Genomic DNA, 22968 nt, shown 5'->3' on the forward strand with positions numbered 1-22968 from the left:
ATCCTCTCAACAATATCAGAAGTAGGTAAGAGCCACATATACAGAATTCACTGAGGAGAAATCAACTTTAGTAATACAGAAGTCTTACTGGACTTTAGTAATACAGAAGTCTTACTGGAGACCCTAGAATCTTGAGGATTTTAATTTAACCTGTACTACAGCCAAATTTGCTCCATTTGATTGCTGCTTCATGTTTATGCAAAACATTTCACATCACATTACAAAGTTAAGCTCCATTGTGAAGCCAGACGGGAGGGTTTACATTGGTAGACCCTGAAAATAAAAGTTTAGGACTGTTCTTAGATCCACTCAGGTTTCAACTCAAAGACTGATTCCAATTCTCTTGTTTCCCAAGATGGCTCTCAATCAACTATGCACTTACTATCTTCTATCTTTTGTTATGGCTAAATATTTGTGTGCATCATTACTTCATTACCAAATTATGAGTATCTGAAGGATAAGGGTTGCATTTATTTTTTTTTAAAAGATTTGAGAGAGAGAGAGAGCTCAAGTATGTGCATGGTGGAGGGGCAAAGGCAAAGATTCTCAAGCAGACTCCCTGCTGGATGTGAGGGCTCAACCCCACAACCCCAAGATCATGACCTGGGCCGAAATCAAGAGTCGAACGCTCAAGTGACTGAGCCACCCAGGCACCCCAAGGGTTGTATTTAATAAATATTTACATTTCTCACAGGATCTAACGTAAGCTCACAGAATTAATGTTTTCAGCAATTCTAAAATTGCATATTGTAATTATTTATATCTGATTTGGTATTTGTAACTTAATAAAAGTTCTCTTACCTCTACTTAAAACATTTTCAACAGCTATACTGATTAAATTTGGAAGACTGTAAAAGTCATACATATACTTTGATTAAACAGACGCTATTATTTCATCTAATATCATTAACAGTCATCATTACTCCTAAGCTACTTTGTGTGCCTAAAAGCTGGACATTTATAATTCCTAAATGCCATGAGTTATCACTGTTACCTATAGCTTGGCACTGCTCAGGGAGTCTAAACCCAATTCTATAAGCTGACCTCATTTAGCAACTGTGAGCTCAAGTCACCCCTTCCATCAAGAGATAGTACAACTTTCTCTACTTCCCTCATGGAGTTTTATTGTTGTTGTTCTGTTTTTTGGGATAGGAAGAGTGTTAACTGAGAAAGGTAAACTCACACAGAAGATTCTGGTGTCCCTGGCTGAGTGATAGAGAATCTGAATGCCTGATGAGAAATTTCAGAACCTTCTGTCCAGAGGGAAGGGCCAGGATAACTTCCAGGGTGAGTCCTTAGCTACGACTTTGTCCTAAACAGCAAATGAAACCCATGGTCTAAAACTTGTTAGAAAAGCAAGTCCCAAACTAAAAGCAATATGTATGAAGATGCAAGGGAAAAAAATAATTAAAAAATTTAATGTCACAATTTAGGAAATCCTACTGGATGGTGGATTTTAGTACTGACCAGTTTCAATTTCACGCTTGTTACTGAGCTCTTCAAGTTCTTCCTTTTCCTTTAAGGAAAGGGGAAAAAAATGAAGGTTCAAATAAATCATCTTCTCAGGCCCCTATCTCAACTTGCCCTTCATAGGGATTAGTTCAGATCAGCTGAGTAAAATTTAGATGTTCGACAAACATGAGAAACCTAGAAGATCCCTTAACCTAAGAGTTCAGAATTTTTATTCTAAAGAGAAAATTGGTCTACTGAAGACTTTTAAGCAAAAGTCTGGTATGAACAAATTTGTATTTCTTAGAGCCCACTCAGGCAAACAAGATGAAGAATGAATTGGACAGACGTGTCTGGAGTCAGAGAGACTGGTTAGGAGGCTGCTGCTGGAGAAGTAACAAAAACTAGCAGTTGATCTGGAGCAGAAGTACTAAATGGGCAGAGGCATCAAAGATGCGAATTGAAAGAACTCTTTGTGACTATAGGTAGGGGATTAAGAAAAAAGACAAGGATGACGCCTAAGTTTCTGGGTTGGACGACCTAAAAGTATATAGGGGTTCTGTTATCCAGAAGGGAAATCCAGAGGAATACATGGTGATGTAAGAAAAAAAGTCACTGTTAGACATTAAGGGGACCATCAGATATACAAGTATTTAAGGGACAATAATCTTAACCATCAAAGGATGTTGAAACCCACCATTCCCCAAGCCCATCCACCAGGAACACTGTCCTGGAAACCAGGTTCCAAGAAGGAAATGTTAGTGGTGTCCCATGCTCCAGAGAGAATTTACTAAATGTAGATGTACTAGGAAGTATTTACTAATCTAGGAAAGAGTAGTTCAGTGGAGTTGGAAGGAGCAAATGCCAGACTGCAGCGGACTGAGGAGGTAAGAAAGGAAAAGACAACAAGTATCTTTTCTAGATGTTAAAGTAAGCTCCTAAATACTTGTTTAATTGCCCCCTTTCTCTATGATTAGAAATTTATAAATCTGAAATTTATTCCATTACCTTTTAAACTATCCTATGCCAAGTATCACAAAACAGTATCATAAACAACTGTTGAACGAACTCACACTATCTCCAATAAGACATTTCCTGCTTACTTTAAAAATTATCAACCAATCAATATCATTAGCAGACGATTTCTACCAAATAGTTCACTGACAAGTTCCCAAATACCTTTAGTGATGCTCAAGTACAAAATAACTTTGAGTAAAATATTTCTTCACCTGAGTGTACATTCAATCCAAACACAGTGATACAAATGTGACTGACAGGACAGATTTAAATGTGATTTGTAAAGTTCAGAATACATGAAGTATATCCAATGGACCAGGTATTTAGAAATGTGACAATCTAAACAAAAACGAATTTGGATTGAATATGTGGGAAACTAGTGTTGAGTCAAAACATCCTTTCATTATTACATACTGATTTTGTAGGTCACACTTGGTGTTTTCTATATTGCTATATCAATTTGGCCATATAATATCTTGTAAAATGAATACTGACATCACTTAGCCTTTCCAAAAATCAAGATAAAGATGATTCCACAATATGTGAGAAACTAGATAAATACTACCCACCATGAAATATATAAATGAAGCATAACCTTCAAAATTAGAATTCTTAATACAATCCCAACACACTGCACTGTGCTGTGAGCATAAACAAGAGGCTTTTTTTAAAATTAATAATTACAATGTGAAACTTGAAATAATTTTGGCTCAAAAAATCTAATTCTGGGCGCCTGGGTGGCTCAGATGGTTAAGCGTCTGCCTTCGGCTCAGGTCATGATCCCGGGGTCCTGGGATCGAGTCCCGCATCGGGCTCTCTGCTCCTTGGGAGCCTGCTTCTCCCTCTGCCTCTCTCTGTCTCTCATGAATAAATAAATAATTAAAATCTTTAAAAAAAAAAAATCTAATTCTACTGAATAGCACCTCTTCCCAGTTATACATTTTTTTCCTATATAAAAGGCTCAAACATTGTTTGTAACAGGCTTATTTTTGTGCTTCAGGTAAACTGAAGTCAAATAAAAACTCAGTTCTGCTCTTAAACTGTGCACATAAGCAAAATACCCATACTAATAACCATACTGTTCCAAAACTAGTAAATTCTCAAGTATCCACTTAGAAGACAGAACTCATCCATTGATTCTTTTTTTTTTTTTTTTTTTTAAGATTTTATTTGGCAGAGAGCGTGCGCACGCACGCCCACAGGCAGGGGGAGCAGCAGAGGGAGCGGCAGAGGGAGAGGGAGAAGCAGGCTCCCTACTGAGCAAGGAGCCAGATGGAGGGACCCTGGGATTATGACCTCGGCCGAAGGCAGACACTTAACGAACTGAGACACCCAGGCCCCTGATTCTGCTTTCATTTAGCTTTCTATATGGTATTAAAATGTTTTTTAAAAAACGAACATTCCAGATCTCAAAACCTTTCCTTCCTCTAACCCAGTGGTGAGGCCAGAGGATTAAGTAGGAGCAGGACAGGTGAAGAGTGGAGAGAAAGAAAATGGGATGCGTACCACCTAAAGCTCAACCAGTTCAGCAACTGCAAGAATTACAAGTAGGGAGAGCAAAGTGAGTGATGAGGTGGGAAGAGATCAGAATGCTCAGAGCCCCTATTCCAGGTGAGGGATCTGGGATTTAAAAAAAATAAGGATGGAAATGAAAGTCAAATCTATATAACTTCAATAAATCTGGTAACAGTTTGGCTAGACATTGACAATATAACAAAGATCTCTCATTCTTACTGGTTTAGGGCACTTCCTACATTATTAACTCAGCTTTTTGGGGTGCTTAAGAAGCATGACATTTTAGGGGTGCCTGGATGGCTCAGTCGGTTAAAAAGCTGCCTTCAGCTTGGGTCATGATCCCGGACTCCCGGGATCGAACCCCACATCGGGCTCCCTGCTCAGCGAAGAGCCTGCTTCTCCCTCTGCCCCTCACCCCACTTGTGCACTCTCTCTCAAATAAATAAAAATCTTAAAAAAAAAAAAAAAAAGCAGCATGACATTTTAGATAGTCTTTAAAATGAGGCAAATTTGCAAACTTCATGAAATAATTAGGTTGAAACAACTTTCCTAACCTTCATTCAGTGCTTTATTTAAAAACAGTATTTTGAGGGGCGCCTGGGTGGCTCAGTTGGTTAAGCGACTGCCTTCGGCTCAGGTCATGATCCTGGAGTCCCTGGATCGAGTCCCGCATCGGGCTCCCTGCTCGGCAGGGAGCCTGCTTCTCCCTCTGACCCTCCCCCCTCTCATGTGCTCTCTCTCTCTCTCTCATTCTCTCTGTCTCAAATAAATAAATAAAATCTTTAAAAAAATAAAAAATAAAAATAAAAACAGTATTTTGATACTCTGCAGACGTAGAACTAATCTAATCACAAACAACCCACCTATCAAGGAAAGAAAGATGCACAAACACTTAAAACTACTTCTGAAAGAAAGAAAATTAAATGAAATATCCATGCTGGAAAAACAGATATGACTTCTAATACTTTTCAAGAAAACTGGAAACAATTTGTGATTTTACATACAAACTTGGATTGAAGATGATGATCAATACTAGATTATACAGGATCACATAGCTATGCATGTTATCAAGTGTTGAATTTTGAAATCCAATGGAGTCAAAGGGCAGAAGTGCAAGCAAATTTCAAAATATGCATTCTTAACATTGTCCTGCAACGATGACATCAAAAGGTGTACTTATACTTTGGCAAGTGATTGACTTGAAGTTGCCTCTTAACCCCAACACATTTAAGTTAGGTCTTAAAATTTAAACAGAGATGAAGTGCTATAACTGATCAAATGTGTGACCTTGCCCCACTTTTAGAAGTTTTATACTGACTATCTGCCTTGCTCTTTATTAATATGGTGACACTTCTTCACATGAAATTAACTAAAAGGTGAGATGATTTATCAAAATCCCACCTTAAAAATCAACTCAATGACATGTTTATACTAAACCTAAACTGCATGTTCACTTAACTACCACTGATCATTTCTTGATTTTGAGTAGTGGTAACATCTTGGGAGAAGCTTTGTGGTGAGTATAAGATTCGTTTGCTTGACTGGGGTTAGTTCTGAGGGAATGAAATGTCTATAGGGGATCCTACGTGAAACAGCTATCATAGCATCTCTCCAAAAAACAAAACCAAAAACATTTCTAAAGACTGCATATCTGCAAAGAAAAAGGAGAAAGTGAGTTGTTATCTGCTGTTATTCTCTACATTTAGGACAATTGGTAAACAAAACTTGGACCTTAAAAAAATAAACAATTCACATCAATAATTACAGTCTACCAAAAACTCCCAAGGCAAATGGAAGTGCACTTCAAAAGATAAATGACATACCCCTCGTCTTGGGGCCATTAGGTGCTCTCCTTGCTACTGATCCTGTACCATGTCACCAGAATTAGTCTTCCCCTTTTCCCTGACCATGTCATTCTCTTGTTCATAAAACTTTTATCCTGATGGTAAGAAACGTCAAACTCCTTACTACATTTCTGTCTTTTCATAGTAGGACACCAAAATCCTTTCCCATCTGTCTCACATAAAAACATACACCATAGTCTGATTCCAGCTACATTAGAACCACCTGTATTTGTTAAACAGAAATACTCTTCCGGGGAGCCTGGATGGCTCAGTCGTTAAGCGTCTGCCTTCGGCTCAGGTCATGATCCCAGGATCCTGGGGTCGAGTCCTGCACTGGGCTCCCTACTTAGGGGGAAGCCCGCTTCTCCCTCTCCCACTCCCCCTGCTTGTGTTCCCTCTCTCGCTGTGTCTCTGTCAAATAAATAAATCTTAAAAAAAAAAAAGAAAAAAGAAATACTCTTCCAATTTTCTCTACTTCTAAGGTAAGTTATCTTCAAGTTCTCCTACCTCTGTTCAACTTTCCCTCTGCAGTTTTCCCTCAGTTCTCCAAACACACCCTGTCAGAAACAATCCCTACCCTCTACTTTTATCCCCAACTTTTTAGAATACTTATCAGAGTATAACTCACAGGAAAATTGTGTGGACATGTATACCAACCCCACCAGATCCTAAATGCTTTGAGAACAAAAAGTGCAACCTTGATTCATTTTTAAATTTCCAAGTGTCTAATAATTGATGTTTGGTAATTAATGTTTGTTGGCTGAAAGGAGAGAAAGACACACCAAATGAAAACAGTGACTACTCAACTCAGGAGAATCACACAACTTCAAAATGTTTACAATTTAACTCATCACAACCCCTCCCCACCACATCCATACCCAAATACTTCACTTCCTATGTTTGCTATCTTAGAAAATGGCAACCTCACCAACCCAGCTGCCCAAACTTGAAACTTGGGAATTACCCTTGATCCCTCTATCACAAAATCCTAATGAGTAATTAATCACCAAGTTCTGCTCGTCACCCACTTTCCTCAAATCTTTTCACTGCTTTCCATCTACTAGTTCAGGCCACCCTCATCACAGCTGGAATCCTAAAACAGCCATCTCTCTGGTCTCCCTGTTTCATATTTTGCCCTGTTCCTCTCCAAAGCATTCCTCACTTCAATCATCAAGGTACAATTATGCCCCATCCATTTAAAAGAGCTAAAATGGGGAGCGCCTGGGTGGCTCAATGCGTTAAGCGTCTGCCTTTGGCTCAGGTCATGATCTCAGGGTCCTGGGATGGAGCCCTCCGTTGGCCTCCTCGCTCAGTGGGGAGCCTGCTTCTCCCTCCCCCTGCTGCTCCTCAATTGTGCACATGCGCATGCACATGCAATTGCTTTCTGTCAAATAAATAAAAATCTTTTGAAAAAGAGCTGAAATGGAAAATCTAAACTCCAGTAAGTATTATAAGCAAAAAAACCCAAAAAAAGTATTATAAGCCAAGCATAACTGGCTCCATACTCACCTCTATGATTGTATTTCTTGCTATCCCCCCAGTCAGATGGAACTTAATAGGTTCCCTGAACAGGCCATACTCTTGTTCCCAGCCTGGGCTCACTCTTATGAACACTATATTCTATCCTTCAGATCTCAAGATCAGACATCAATTCCTCAAAGACAGCAACCAGAGGAACAGTAGTTACAGGTTATAGACCCTCCTATTTCTCCCACTGTACAGTACTTCCCAAATACAACGCTGGTCACATCAGTCTTGAATGTCACTCTCATCCCCTTATCTATGAGCAATGGGAAGGAAGGGTCCATATCTATCTTGATTACCAGAGTATTCCCTGCACTGAGGATAAATGCCTAATATACAGAAAATGTTGGTCCAATACAGATGAATGCCAGCTTGTCAACTCTTCTAAGCCAGTATTTTTCAAATTGTGGGTCACAAGCCAATAGTGGGTCATGAAATCAATACAGTGGGTCACAACCAGCACTTAAAAAAAAAGAAACAAACATAATAGAAAACACCAGAGTATATTACAGATAGTAAGGATAAGTAGTTTGTCCACTTGCTGAGGTAGCGTCTCTAGTTCTCCATATAAAATGTAGTTCTTATGGGGTGTGGTCAAAAAAATCTGAAAAGCACTGCACTGCTTCTTTTCTTCTCCCTCTTCCTTTTTTAAAAAAGTCTTTTAAGACCCAGTAAGCAAACAGAAAATAGAAAAAGTAGTGCTCAATCACACAGTTCTTTAGCAAAAAGCCATTCTAACTTGAGCATTTCCAGTAAGAATAATCCTTCTGATTTCTCACGCTTTAAATACTTGATTTCCATTTTAATTACTTACATATACAAGACACCCTATATGACAGTACATATAGTACTTCTACTTTTATTTTAGTCTCCGCTACCATATTCTTACTCTTCAGAAACTTTATCTTTGAGATCTATTGGCTAACTTGCACCATAAGCTTTACTTCTTAGACTACTACTACTCTCTGAACTTCATGAACTTGGCTTTCTCTTTATCCAATCTATCTATAAATCCATTAAAAAATCTACCACTGCTTTGTTGTTGCTATATATTTAGCCAGTAAGGTTAAAAACTGTCAACACAATGAGCGCATACTACACTGCAGCAAGCACTCTATCCTAAACATTTGACAAAGAGAATTTTCGTTTATTCCTCACCACAATCCTGTAGGGTGGGTACTACAGGTGAGGAAGCCGAGAGAGGTTAAGTAACTGGCCCAAGGTTCACAGTTAAAAAGGCACGTCTGGGATCAGAACTCTAAAGCAGTGTTTCCAAAAACCCATTTTCTTAACCACTCACGTTTTTTCCCAGGAGTTTTAGTTTTCGTTCTCTCTCTCAACTAAATTACTCCTAATTGCCTTTTGAAGCATTTATAAAGTAAGATCTATATCTAAAAACAAAGGATATCTAAACTGTCCAGGAGAAGCTTAACACCTTAATATTTATTCTCTTAAACCTGTGAGAAAAAAAAGACAACAACAACAAAAAACCTGTGAGAACTGAGCAATAAAAAATTTCCTACCAAAATTTCAGAAGAAAACTAACACCCATCACATGAAAAAATAACCTGCAAAATTTAATGTTTTAAAATTTTTACACTTGGTATAATTTAAGTTTCAATTTGCCCATTAATTTCTCTGTCTGCCACACTAAAAAAATTCAACTTCGGAAATTCTCAAAGAAGAAACCCTAAAATCACAAAATACACACAAAACAAGCATATCTTATTTTTCTATTAATTGTTGGCTGTTATGAATTGGCAGAACAGCTCCTGAACTGTTTTTGTAAATATACCAGGAAGAGGTATTTTGCACTCCCACGTGTATCTGCAACATTCTTCCTACTCTTTTTTTTCCCTTTCCTATTTACCACTTAATGTCCCTACAAACACCACTAGGCACTTATTTTCAATTTCTTGTTTCAATTTATCTCGCTTTTTATAGAACAGACTAAGGAGAAGGTGGAAAAGCAAAGTAAAACAGAAAATAATGCGAAAAGGCAACCAAAGGCAGAAACCGTTTCCTCTCTCTCCATTACACATTCACTGGACATGCCAATACATTTCTTACGTCTGTGACAGACACGAATTTCTGCTGGAAAAGGGCACCCACACTGTATGTAACATGTACAAGACTTACAATTTAACAAAAGTCACTATCTCACTATCAACCACATACAGCCTTCTTGAAGCCCTATAAATGAACTTACAAAGCCTTGAGAATAAGCAACTGCCAGAGTTCAAGGCACTTAATAAAATGTTTTGCAACATTAACACTGAGGTCAGCAATACCTCATTGGACCAAGGAGCCATAACTGAAAAACTCCAGGAGAACTCGAATATAAACATGCCTGCCTTAAAAATAAAATTAAAACACAGTATCATAGGTTTAAGAGCTGAAAAAGAAATGGCCACCAAAAATATTCTGGTTAGGATAATAAACCATTAATCCACAGTAGTGTTTTGAGAAAGTATAACTGACATTAAAAAAAAATCCTTGCCACTTCTCTATTATGTATATTAATCTAGTGGTCAAAATAATGTATTTTATATCCTATCTGCCCTGTTCCTTTGAAATGAAAAACAGGGATAAAATCCAAGCCAATTCTGACACGAATACGCAGTAGAACTACAAAACTGGTACCAAGACCAGAAAGATCGTTACTTAATATGCCAGATCCTAACGCTGTCATCCATCTTTCCAGTCTGTTCTTTCAATGCATATAGCATTAAGTGTTTACAAAGCAGTGACAGAACATATCCAATGAACAATGAAGGCAACTATATCATCCTCATCAAGCCCATTGCACATATTATTACTAGAAATAGGTTCAAGAAATATTTTCAGGACTTACCTGTTAACTTTCTTGGTCAATAATTTTACCAAAATATTTCTACAAATGGTTTTTATAATCTTTTTTTTTTTTGGGTGGAGAACATAAAGTTATTTTATTTATCAAATAGTTTTGGCCTAACCATACCAAGTTAAATACAATTTTCAATGGATCAAGTACAAATATTGAAACAGGAACATAAAGATGCAAAAGCTAAAAAATTAAGTCTCTCCCTCCCCATTCCAACACATAAAACTTGAACTTAATTCAAGTTATTTGAATCAATCTGGAATGTTTTAGAAGAATCTTTGACATCTCATTAAAAAGTCATTTTTATTCTGCAGCAGTGGCTAACCTTAAAAATTCAGAAGTTGGAATTTAAACACTAATTTGTTTTAACATGTTAGACTGTCAACCCAATTGGGCTCCAGTTTTCTTTCCTATACAACTGGAACATGCCAACACTCTTGGTAGGTACACTTAACACTACTAAAATCACAAGTCCTGATCATTAAAAAAAAAAAAAAAAAGTTTCTGATGTCTAGAAGGTTGGGATCATTTTGACCCAGTTCTAGATAAAATTCATAATCAATTACCAAAAAACAACTTACTTTCACATTTATAAAATATCCAGGTAATAACTCAAAAGTACACAGAAAAGTTACATGTTTGAAAACTTATTAAAGTTTTAAGAAGTGAAGTGTCTCTGTTAAAAGTTCCCTGACAACTTATACTACACACTGCTGCCTGCAAAAAGAAAAATAAAAGAAAAATAAAAAATCATCAACTTGAATTATGTTCACAATGGGACAGTATTTTCTTTATAACTACCTCCCTCCATCCTCCCCCGCCAAAACCCATACTGATTAGGATTAAAAATTGACACCGAAGAATTCCTAGAGTACAATCTTAATGGGGGCAGGAGGGATCAACTCTCATCACAAAATTTAGAGAAAGGTAACTAATACTAAGATAAACTCTTAGTACTAAAATTGAGTTCATCTCAACGTTGAGGGTTTTTTACTCTAAAAACCCACCTGATACATTTAGGACTCTCTTAGTTATCCAAAGATATTTCAAGTAGCAAAATAGTTTTTGTATACTGGACAGGTGAGACACTACTAAAATGAGTTAGCTAAAGTTGCCAAGTACACAGATCAAATATGGAGAAGGCAGTAGTGCATTGAATAGAGGTGTCTGAACAACAGCAGAGCGCACTCTCCCTTCAGGCCTTGCATTACTCCAAGAGTAAGCTGCTCAAATCAGGAGTCATCAAAATGACACACATTAAAGAAGTTTTCTCTACAATATCCCAAGTCTCTAGTGAATTCAAATGTAAAATCCATTACCACATTACACAAAAATTAAAGAAATAACACAAAAACATACAGGCAGAAATATGTCTAAAGGTGATCTGAAAATCCTTCGGAACATTTTAGTAAGTGCAAAGGAATATGATACTCGATATGTGTAACAGTTCTAAGGAAAAAAGGCAAGTAAGAGAAAAAAAAATCTGTGAAGACTACAGAAAGTTAAAGGAATAAGAATAGATCAAAGTTCTTGCATTGCCAATTTTACAAGCCTGAAGTGGAAAACTACAAGAAAACTGCAAAAATCCTCAATCTTTGCAGGTTATCTTAAACTCATGACACATTTTTCTTATAAAAGCAAAGAATCCAAAGCATTTGCCATATCCTTACATTTTCACCCTCTGAAACGAAGACTGCTTAGAAACATGCTTTAAAAGTTCTCTACAAACTCATAGGGTACATTTAACTCCATTATGCACTCTCACTGGCAGATGGAGGGATGACGCGGAGTTAAAGAGATGCTCCCGTAGTAAGGGGGAACATCTTGTGGACTGTCAGATGGCCAACCATTCTTCCTCTTCATTATCCTGGCACCTCAAACAACTAAGACAGCAAAAGAGAAGGTCGGTGGCCATCAGGACAGCACCAAACTAATTATAAGAAGGGGATGATGGAGGTAAGTCTCCCTGAATTTCCCTTGACAAAAGGGCTGGTCCACAACTGAGTGAAGTTAAGAATGGTAGAGCTTTTCTACGCTGAAATATGGATCTCCAAGTATGTTTAAAGCATAAACAACAACAACAACAAAACACAAAAACACACAAATACAGTACCTTACTTACATTTTAAACTTTTGTACGATCAGTCTATGTTTGCAGTTCATGACTGGGACCCTTACAACTCCTAATTTTGATTTCCAAGTACATAACTCCACACAATTGGTTATCTCCACCGCCCCCCCCAAAAGAGAAAGTGACTACAAACTGCAAAGAAAATGCCTCTGCTCTCTCCCAACCTAAAACCCCCGAGTTTCAGACATTTTGGTCTCAGACCAAAGAAATGGGAGATGTAAAATGAACTGCGCTCCATATTGATTCTTAAGGCAAATAAAAAAGGGGGGGAAGCTAGGAATGGTAGGTAAAATAATTCGAACCAAATTTCAGCTTTGACGTTAAAGCTAACGTCAAACCTGAAATCCTGGATCACACATAACACACAAATAAAAATCAAGATTTTTTACTCTCATCCTCAACGGAAAATCTTGTGCAAAAAAGAGAAAATCTTGAAAAGAGTGGAAAGTAGAGAAAACAGAGTAAGTGCAATCGAGGAGAAAGGATTCGCAATTCCTCATTTCTCAACAACAAAAAATTCAAAGCAAAATTGCATAAAAAGCCCTTACACACAAATGCACTGGCATTTCAAAAATTAAACTGCATGGGAGCAACAATAAAAGCTATTTCCATAGCACCACTCAAGAGCTCTAATTCCAGAACACACACCGATATGACATAGTGTTGCAACGAATGTATTAGGAAGCAAAGAAAATGGTTGGGCTACTGGACGTCTTCGACCAGCTCATTCAAACACCTTTAAAATTAATCAAGAAGCAGAGAACTAAGAAGAGAAAAAAAGGAAAATATGAAAGAGGAAAGGTGCACTGAGCAAAAAAGATTAAGGGGGATGTGGAAGGCCAGGGCTCCCGGGACTAACCTGTGCCATCGCTGGCCGACGCCGAGAGGGCCGGAGATGAGAGTTTAGGCCGCTTGGCTGAAGGCGGCCCCGGTTCCACCACATTCTCGGCCATTTTTAATTCTTTCGGAGATACAGGCGAGGAAAACGAGAATCCTCGGGAAATCTCTTCTTTGGCCAGGGCTCCCCGCCCCGCTCCCTGGGGTGGGCTTGGGGGGCTCCGCCGGCCCCCGAGGGGGGTGGGGGAAGTTCCTTTTTCTCTTCGCTGGGTCGCGGTGGCTGAAGAGGGATGCGGACTCGATAGAAAAGGTAGGGGCAAGTGCGAGGGGCCGGGCCTGCGCCCAGGCCCGGAGGAGGGCACAGGAGCACAAATCCGCCGAGCGCGTCCGCTGCGGCGAATTCCCGAGAACTCGCGGCTCTAGAGGCGCAGTCCCCGGCCCGCCACGGCCGGCCCCTGCCCAGCCGAGGTCTCTCGGAGCTCCGCCGCCGCCATCAGCCTCTTCCTCCTCGGCGCTGTCCTCCTCCTTCTCATCGCCACAAGGAGGCGGGGGCGAAAAGGGGGGAGAGGAGGAGGCGACGAGAGACACTCACCTCCTCCCGGTGCCCCCTCCCGGACCTGCGCCCCCACCCTCCGAGCCCTCCTCCTGCCGCCGCGCTCCGCGCCGCCGCCGCACCGGCCCCTAATGGCCGCAAAAAGCTCGCCCGAGCCGAGAGCCAGGCTGGCGCCGCCGCCTCACATCGCGCGGCGGGCGGCGGAGGCGCGGCGAGGACGCCGGGCGCGGAGCTCGCCGGTCCAAAGGGCCGAGGGGGCCGGGCCGAGCAGCGCCGCCCGCCCGCGCCGACGCCGAGCCCACCGAGGAGGCCCCGCTCCGGCGGGCGGCGCAGGCGGCCTCTCCTCGCGCCGCGCTCTCCCCCTTCACCCTCTTCTCCCGCGGCACAGAAATAAATACGGCCGCCGCTACGGCCCCCACCCCCGGCGGCCAGGTGCCGGGAGCGCCCGCCCCCCGGGGCTCCGCTCGGGGCCGCCCTCGGCGGCGGGCGAAGGCGCCGCGGGGCGCGGGGTTATGTAATGGTCCCCCCTAGGCGTCGACGCCGGCCCGGCTGCCGGGCCGCGGTGGGGGTGTGTGCGGACGGGAGGGGGCTGGGGTCGCCTCAGCCCGTGCGCCCCGGGCCCCCTGCCACTGTCTCGGCCCCTGCCGCCTTTCTTCGGCCCGGCTCGCCTCCGCACTCTGGCTCCCGCAGTTCGCGCTCAGCCCGGCGTCCCGCTTGCCCACTCTCGCCTGCTCCCTCTCGCCCTCTCTCCCCCCCAGCCTAGCACACAAACAAGATGGCGGCTGTTGTTTCTTCCCTCTGCCGAAACCTCCTTACAGGCTAGCGGTAGCAGCGGCGGCCGGAAATGAGCCAAGGGGGGGGGTGAAAAAAGGGGAGGGGCTGGGCCTCCGGAGGGAGGGGGCGAGGGGGCGGGGCCTGGGCCCGAGCCGCTCACACAATGGGGGAAGAGGACCCGGGGGGGCGGGACCAGCTCCAATCACGGGATCCGCCCAAGGCCCCAACGCGGTTGGCGCTTCCGCAAACTCCCCCGGCGTCACCGGTGGCTCCCTTTAAAGGGGAGGACTTGGCGGCGGCGGGGGGCGGGGTTCAGGGCCAGCCTCGGGATCTATTTTCAGTCGGTGGACACTTGCGGGGGAAGGTGCCTGTGTTGAGTCTCTGCGTAGGGGACCGGTGGGAACCGGGGGTGACGGAGCCCGGGAGCTGCGCCGGGGAAGACGCCAGGTTACCGCGCAGGTGGCCGAATAGGAGCGCCGTGGGGATGGCCCTGTATCCCGGATCCTCGGGCGGCCAGTCTTCCGAACCCCGGTTGAATCAACCAGGCTGGGGGTACTCCGTCGTTGGCCCGTGTTCTCTCCTCCATCTCTTTCCCAGAGGGATCATCCAAAAATCACACTGATTATGAGTTGTTTCCCTTTTCTCCGAATTTTACAATTTGTTTTACAATAAGCATATATTATTTTGATAATCAGGAAACAAAAATCGCAGCGGGGGAAGACACTGTAGGACCAGACCTAAATTCGTTTCTTGCCCACCACGTGTCCACTCGCCCTTACCAGGTACCTCTCTCACCAAAGGAGACTTGAATTATTTTTCTGAATACATCTGAGACCTGAGGACATCTTATGGTACTTCTTTTCACCCACCCCCAGTAGGCTAGCTCAACAAAAGACCACGTTTAGGTAGTGCCTTAAAGATAATATAGATACGGAAAAGCGTAAAAACGTAATGTGCTAAAGATAATCTAAGCATGGACAAAAGCAAAAATGTAACTACAGAGGAAAATTCTTGAATATAAATAAAGTGTGTGCAAAACACAGTTTTGCAGAGGAGGGCCTCACCAGCATGCTTTCACATTCCTACACATTACGGGATTCCGCTGTGCTTGGCCTTGGGTAAATTGGTACTTGAGGAGGTGGCAAGGTTGTTAGTGTTCCCCAAGGAAACCCCCAAACCAGTATCTATGGCGATAGTTAAAAGCTTTTTCATGTATTTCAAATCTCATCCTCCTAGGTTGGTGTTTGCTTATTGTTGAATTTACTTTGGTGGTGGTGGTTGTTTGCTCTTTAAAGTGAATGGTGAGAATAAGTAAAAAGGTAGCACTGAAGATATTAATGGAGCAATTCAGGTTACCAACAAGGATGAGTTCTGTTCTGTGATGTTAAGGCCTAATTCACCCCAACTACAGTAGAAAAGCAGGTAAATTGAAAAGGTACTTTAAGAAAGTTGTTTTGGATGGATTCAGCATGTAGGACTAAGGTCAAAATGGGCCTTCAAGAATGATTCAGTTATTTCTAATAGTTTATACCCACATTCACAGTAAAGAGGACATAGGAAAGAAATATGGACAATACCTGGAAACTTGACTGGTAGTTTCCTTCTGGAAGGTTGCTCACCCAACTTTTTGAAGAGTTTATGACCTTTGGAAAAAGATTTGCCTCCTTTTGCAGAGGAGCCAACCTGAGTCTAAGCAGCATTCAAACATAACTGTCTTGCCTGGCCAAAAATACCTTAGGACTAGGTAAAGGAAGCCTGTCCAAGAAGATCTGAGGACCATCTCATGAGAGAATTCTGCAAAAAGGAGAATCGGGAGCCATGGACCTGCCCAGAAGGGAAGGCTCCACGGTAAACTGGGAGTTCTCATGCCTTCTGCTCCTTCCCAGGATTTGCGCCTTGGGGTCTTTACCCAGACCTTCAAGTCAGCTGAGCTGGAGACGTAAGGGTCACGCAAATGCAGTCAAGATGAGACTTCAGATTGTTTCAAAAAAGCAGAATGGAATCATCAGCCTGGATTATATCCAGCCTAATCAAAATGAAAATTTGCTCCAAGGGTGCCTGGGTGGCTCAGTCAGTCAAGCAGCTGCCTTTGGCTCAGGTCATGATCCCAGAGTCCTGGGATCAAGCCCCGCATCGCATCAGGGGAGCCCGCTTCTCCCTCTCCCTAGGCCTGCTCCCCCTGCTTGTGCTCTCTCTCTCTCTCTCTCTCTGTCAAATAAATAAATAAATACAATCTTTAAAAAAGCAAAGAAGAGAAAATTTGCTCCAATTGTGCCGTGCTATGTGTAGGTTAAGAGTGTTCATGAAGAAGGAATTGTCTGTCAGTCACTAGCTGGGAGGTGGAAGGGGGATGGGAGATGGAGACACAGGAGTGAGCGGAGACTGGCAGGTAAGAACATGGGCACTGAAGGCTACCAGGCCTGGGGTTAAATTCTGGCTGTGTCACAAGCTGTGTGACTTGAGCAGGCTTCTAATCTGTAAAATGGATTTCTTGATTAGACCTACTTTATTGTGAAGATTAAACATGACAATTTATAAATAATGCTTACCACAGTGTTTAACACATGGTAAGCACTCAATACACCTTAGCTATATCTAGTCATACATTCTAAAATTAAGTTAGAAAGGGCTATTCTAGGTGTGGCCCAACAAAGTTTGTCTCAAGCACTTGTCATCAAGGGAAGAATGCCTCATGAACTTGGGTTCCTCCTGCAAATACGAATGGGGATGGGGTTGTGAAAGTGGCTGCATATCCATTCCAAGGAATTATTGATTTATATACTCTTCTAAAATGTTGTCAGCATTTGCAAGAACACATTTTTATTTATATCATATATTTAATAAAATCTGTTCTTGAAAAAAATTTTAGTAGTCAATATTGGCAAGGATGGGGGCGCCTGGGTGGCTCAGTCGGTTAAGCGGCTGCCTTCGGCTCAGGTCATGATACCGGGGTCCTGGGATCGAGCCCTGCATCAGGCTCCCTGCTCCGCGGAGAGCCTGCTTCTCCTTCTCCTCTGCCTGCAGCTCTGCCTACTTGTGCTCTCTCTCTATCTCTCTGTCAAATAAATAAATAAAATCTTTAAAAAAAATTATTGGCAAGGATGTGGAGACTTGGTGTTTACACACAATGTTAATGGGAAAAGAGCATGGAAAAAATGTTTAGGTTCATACGATTTTTTTTAAAGAATTTATTTATTTATTTGAGAGAGAGAGACACAGCGAGAGAGGGAACACAAGCAGGGGGAGTGGGAGAGGGAGAAGCAGGCTCCCCGCGGAGCAGGGAGCCCGATGCGGGACTCGATCCCAGGACACTGGGATCATGACCTGAGCTGAAGGCAGACGCTTAACGGAAGAGACACCCAGGCGCCCCTAGGTTCATACGATTACACTTACAGATTTTGAAAATCCCAGTATCTCTAGGATGTATTCCGCAAGTGCACAGAGATGGATATGAGAATGTTTATTGCAGCCATTATAATACTTTCTCTCCCTGCTCCCAAAGTTAAACAAACCAACAGCCCATCTCTAGGTGAATGTTAAAAACAACAACAACAACCAAAAAAACCAACTATGGATATGATTCCACTTATATAAACTTATGAAGGTACTCAGATTCACAGAGACAGAAAGAATGGTGGTTGCCAGGGATTGAGAAGACTGGGAAGATAATTGTTTAATGGGTAGAGAGTTTCAGTTTGGTGAGATTAAAAAATTCTGGAGCTGGATGGTGGTGATGGTTGCATAGCTGTGTGAATGTACCTAAATGCCATTAAACTGTGCACTTAAAAATGGTTAAGATTCGGGGCGCCTGGGTAGCTCAGTTGGTTAAGTGTCTCACTCTTCATTCCGGCTCAGGTCATGATCTCGGCATCATGAGATGGAGTCTGGTGTTAGGTTCCAGGCTCAGCTTGGAGTCTGCTTGGGATTCTCTCTCCCTCTGCCTCTCCCCCCACCACGAAATAAATAAAATCTTTTTTTAAAAAAAGGGTTAAGATGGTAAAGTTTATGTTATGTATATTTGACCACAGTTTATACAAAAATTTTTAAATGGTTAAAATGGTAAATTTTATGTTATGTATTTTTTACCACAAAAGGAAAAAACAAGCCAAAACAAACAAACAAAAAAACCCCAAGCAATGAAATAGCCTTACCATGGTGGGATATAATGCAGTCATTTAAAAATGAGTAGGGGGCACCTGGGTGGCTCAGTCGTTGGATCGAGCCCCACATCGCGGGCTCCCTGCTCAGCGGGAAGCCTGCTTTTCCCTCTCCCACTCCCCCTCCTTGTGTTCCCTTTCTCACTGTATCTCTCTCTGTCAAAATAAATAAAATCTTTAAAAAAATAAAAACAAAAATAAAAATGAGTAGGTAGATATGTACTACCATAGAAAGATATCCATATATTGCTAGAGACAAAAAGAAAATTATAGAACAGCAGGTATAGAATGGCTGTATTTTTATAAATGTAATTAATAATAATAATGAGTTTGAAGCTGAGAGAATATGTACCAAACTGTCAACGGTGTTGGAGTAAGAGAAGTGTTATGAGGAGCTTTCATTCTACATTATAAATTTTGTGGTGTGTGAAATCAGAACTAAAAAGTATTTTTTTAAAAAGCCTAAACGATTCCTCTTTGCCGTTAGGATAAAGTTTCATGTGCAAGAAATGGCCCTTGTCTACCTGTCTCATTTCTTTCAAATTCCCTCCTTGCACCAAAGTGGAATCATTTCTGTGCTGCTTGTGACGTGCTTTCTCTGTCCTCAAGACATTCACACATATTCCTTCTGTCTGAAACACTCACCACCCCCACCCCTTTTTTTTTTTTTTTTTTAAAAAAAAAATTTTTTTTTTTTTTTTTTGGCGAGAAAAAAAGACAGGCAAAAGGAGGGGAGAGGGGGGAGCAGGCTTCCTGCTGATCAGGGAGCCCGATGTGGGGCTCGATCCCAGGACCCTGGGATCATAACCTGAGCCGAAGGCAGACACTTAATGACTGAGCCACCCAGGCGCCCCCCCCCCCCCCCCCTTTTATTTTTATTTCTTTTTTTTTTAAAGATTTTATTTATTTATTTGCGAGAGAGACAATGAGAGACAGAGAGCATGAGAGGGAGGAGGGTCAGAGGGAGAAGTAGACTCCCCGCTGAGCAGGGAGCCCGATGCGGGACTCGATCCCGGGACTCCAGGATCACGACCTGAGCCGAAGGCAGTCGCTTAACCAACTGAGCCACCCAGGCGCCCCACCCCCACCCCTTTTATCCACCTAATTCCCAATTACTTTTCAGGTCTCAACTTACACATCCCTTTTCCTGTAAAGGCCTTCCTGATGCCCCCAAATCCTGGTTGCAGACTTCTCCCCTGCCATCCCATGGCCAGCATCCTGTAATTCCAAATTGCCTGCATTTTGCACTGTGTCATAGTCCTTGTTGGCCTTTTCCAGTGACAGCAGGAAAGGTGACCGTGTTGTCCATCTCTCTCTCTCCCGGCTCCTAACTCAGGACGTGATGCATGGTAGAAACTCAACTCAAACTTTTTTTTTTTTTTTAAAGATTTTATTTAGGGCACCTGGGTGGCTCAGATGGTTAAGCGTCTGCCTTCGGCTCAGGTCACGATCCCAGGACCCTGGGATCATAACCTGAGCCGAAGGCAGACACTTAATGACTGAGCCACCCAGGCGCCCCAAGAATATGGACTTTTTATTTTTATTTCATTTTTTTAAAAAGATTTTATTTATTTATTTGACAGATAGCAAGAGCAGGAACACAAGCAGGGGGAGGGGAGAGGGAGAAGCAGACTTCCCACTGAGCAGGGAGCCCGACGCGGGGCTCGATCCCAGGACCCTGGGATCATGACCTGAGCCGAAGGCAGACACTTAATGACTGAGCCACCCAGGCGCCCCTCAACTCAAACTTCTTGAGCAAATGAATAGATACCACTGATTTGTCAATCTGGTCTGAGTGAGTGGGTCTCCTCGCCCATCCTTTTATTCCCTGCAGCGACAAGGACACAGTCTATCTGGCCCTGAAAAGAACAGTCTATATTACCTGTCCATTGGGTACTGGCCAATCTTCCTCTCTCCTGGAATCGTGAATATCTTGACCCAGATTTTTTATTTTTTTATTTTTTTTATTTTTTATTTTTTTTATTCTTATGTTAATCCCCATACATTACATCATTAGTTTTAGATGAAGTGTTCCATGATTCATTGTTTGTGCATAACACCCAGTGCTCCACGCAGAACGTGCCCTCCTCAATACCCACCACCAGGCTAACCCATCCTCCCACCCCCTCCCCTCTAGAACCCTCAGTTTGTTTTTCAGAGTCCATCATCTCTCATGGTTTGTCTACCCCTCCGATTTCCCCCGCTTCATTCTTCCCCTCCCGCTACCTTCTTCTTCTTCTTCTTTTTTTCTTAACATATATTGCATTATTTGTTTCAGAGGTACAGATCTGAGATTCAACAGTCTTGCACAATTCACAGTGCTTACCAGAGCACAGACCCAGATTCTTTATAATAGAAGGAGAATAAGTGTATTCATTAATGATCTGGGAAACTAAGGCTCTAAAGAAAGTAAAATGTCCTTCATGAGACCCCAGACTGAGGCAAAGGGAAGGCTTGAACTCAGGTCTTCCAACAGCACATACAGGCCTCTCACCACTGAACCCTCAGGGCAGGAAGTGGGTCTCATGCTTTCTCATGCCTCTGGTACCTAGTACAGGAACTGCTATAGGATTCATAGCCAAGGAGTGTCTGTTGAATGAGTGAATGAGTGAATGAATGAATAAAGGAAGAAGGAAGTTCTATATATAAAAACATACTCAAACACACACATTCACAAAATCCTTTTTTTTTTTTCTTTTAAGTAGACTCCTTGCTCAATGTGGAGCCCAAGGTGGGGCTTGAACTCATGACCCTGGGATGAGGACCTGAGCTGAGACCAAGATGTCAGACACTTAACTGACTGAGCCACCCAGGTGCCCCATCACAAAATCTTTTCTATAAATTTAGAATACAAATTCTAAATTGTATTAGAATACAGAGCCACAAAAGCAGCCACAGAACTTGTAACTTTCCATGTTGTTAGGCATGGTGTCCCACCATAAGGATTGAAGTGGACTAGGAGAGCATAACTACTAGCAAGCAAGAACTTGCAATCTTTCCACCCTGAACCAACCTTTTCTGAGCATCTTCTCTGTGCCCAGCACTTTGCTGAGGACTGGGATTCCAAAATGGAGAAGATACTATTCCCATCCTCTGGGCACACCATCTAGTTGGAAAGAAATCTATAGTGATAAGTAGTTACCAGACAGAGTGATGGAAGCTATCTCAAGGCAAATGAGGATGGATAATTCATGAGTGAAACACTTGTCACATTGGTGCCTGGGTGCTGCTCACCGAGGCTGGAGCATATGCTAGTGAGAAGACCCAGGCAGCAGAGGATGCTGAAAGAGTGGCCTGGCCAGGCCACAAAGGACCACGTGTACCATACTGGGAAGTCTGGACTGAGACCGGCTTTTTATTTGGAACTTGTGGTCATTTGATCTACCAATTAGAATGTACAGCAATTCAGTGGAATATTAAAATATGTTAGCAGTATTATAAATAAAAATATGATTGACTTCAAAATAAGAAAACCATGACCTAAAATTTGGTCCTTTATATTCTAAAAGCGTTCTTCAAAGGATGGCAAAAAGGACAGACATGCAAATCATATGTTTTCAATGCCTTGTACCCCTAAGCTGAGGGTAACTATCGCCACAATGTGTGGGCCTATCAGACTGTGACTCTACCTAAAGGATCTCAAAATAGCTCTGCTCTGCTCTCTGCGGCAGGCAAGCGTCTGCTCTATTCGGCAGTAGCTCATTCTTTACTATTGTTGCTATGTGACAAACTATTGGCTCTCACTGTTAATCTAAGCCTGCCAGAGAAGGAGGGCAGGCAGAGGGCTTTGGGAGAAGCATCTTTCCTAGAATCTAATGTAACAAATGTGTCCTGAGAATTTCCTAGGTACTCCTGTGGTACCTGGTCCTGAAGATACAGATATCCAATTCAGATCATTGAACATTTATTGAATAGCTCCTATATGGAGGCCCTGTGCTGGGCTCCAGCAAAAATAAATAAAATTCACATGATTTCTGCCCTCAGTTTCTCACTATCTAGTGATAGAGATAGTCTCATAAACAGGAAACTATAATCTAATATACAAGATGCAATGATAGAGTCTTGGGTGCTATATGAATACTCAGACAGGGTGCTTTAGATGTGTTCAGCTTTGGACATGGTAATGTGCTTGTGGGACACCGATGTGGACATCTCCAATGGACAGATGGACCTACAGGTCTATAGGGAAATCAGACTCAGTCCTTGCCCTGGAGGGTCTTGCTATTGATTGAAAGAGACAGAAATGTAAATACAGAGATCAATTACAATACTCACAATTACAATTCACACCAAGATGATGGTAC

At 42.2% G+C, this 22968-nt stretch overlaps 1 protein-coding gene across 1 annotated transcript in view; it reads right to left on the minus strand.

The window, feature by feature from the left end:
• Positions 1 to 13371, minus strand: part of EP300 (E1A binding protein p300) — an 83272-nt gene extending 69901 nt beyond the window's left edge. The window contains 1 exon segment of the mRNA XM_021687435.2: positions 13203 to 13371. Within this exon segment, the coding sequence (XP_021543110.1) occupies positions 13203 to 13296 (94 nt within the window). The 5' untranslated portion in view covers positions 13297 to 13371.
• Between the last annotated feature and the right edge of the window lie 9597 nt (positions 13372 to 22968).

The sequence above is a fragment of the Neomonachus schauinslandi genome, chromosome 5, assembly GCF_002201575.2.
Source record: "Neomonachus schauinslandi chromosome 5, ASM220157v2, whole genome shotgun sequence".
Taxonomy (NCBI): Eukaryota; Metazoa; Chordata; class Mammalia; order Carnivora; family Phocidae; genus Neomonachus; species Neomonachus schauinslandi.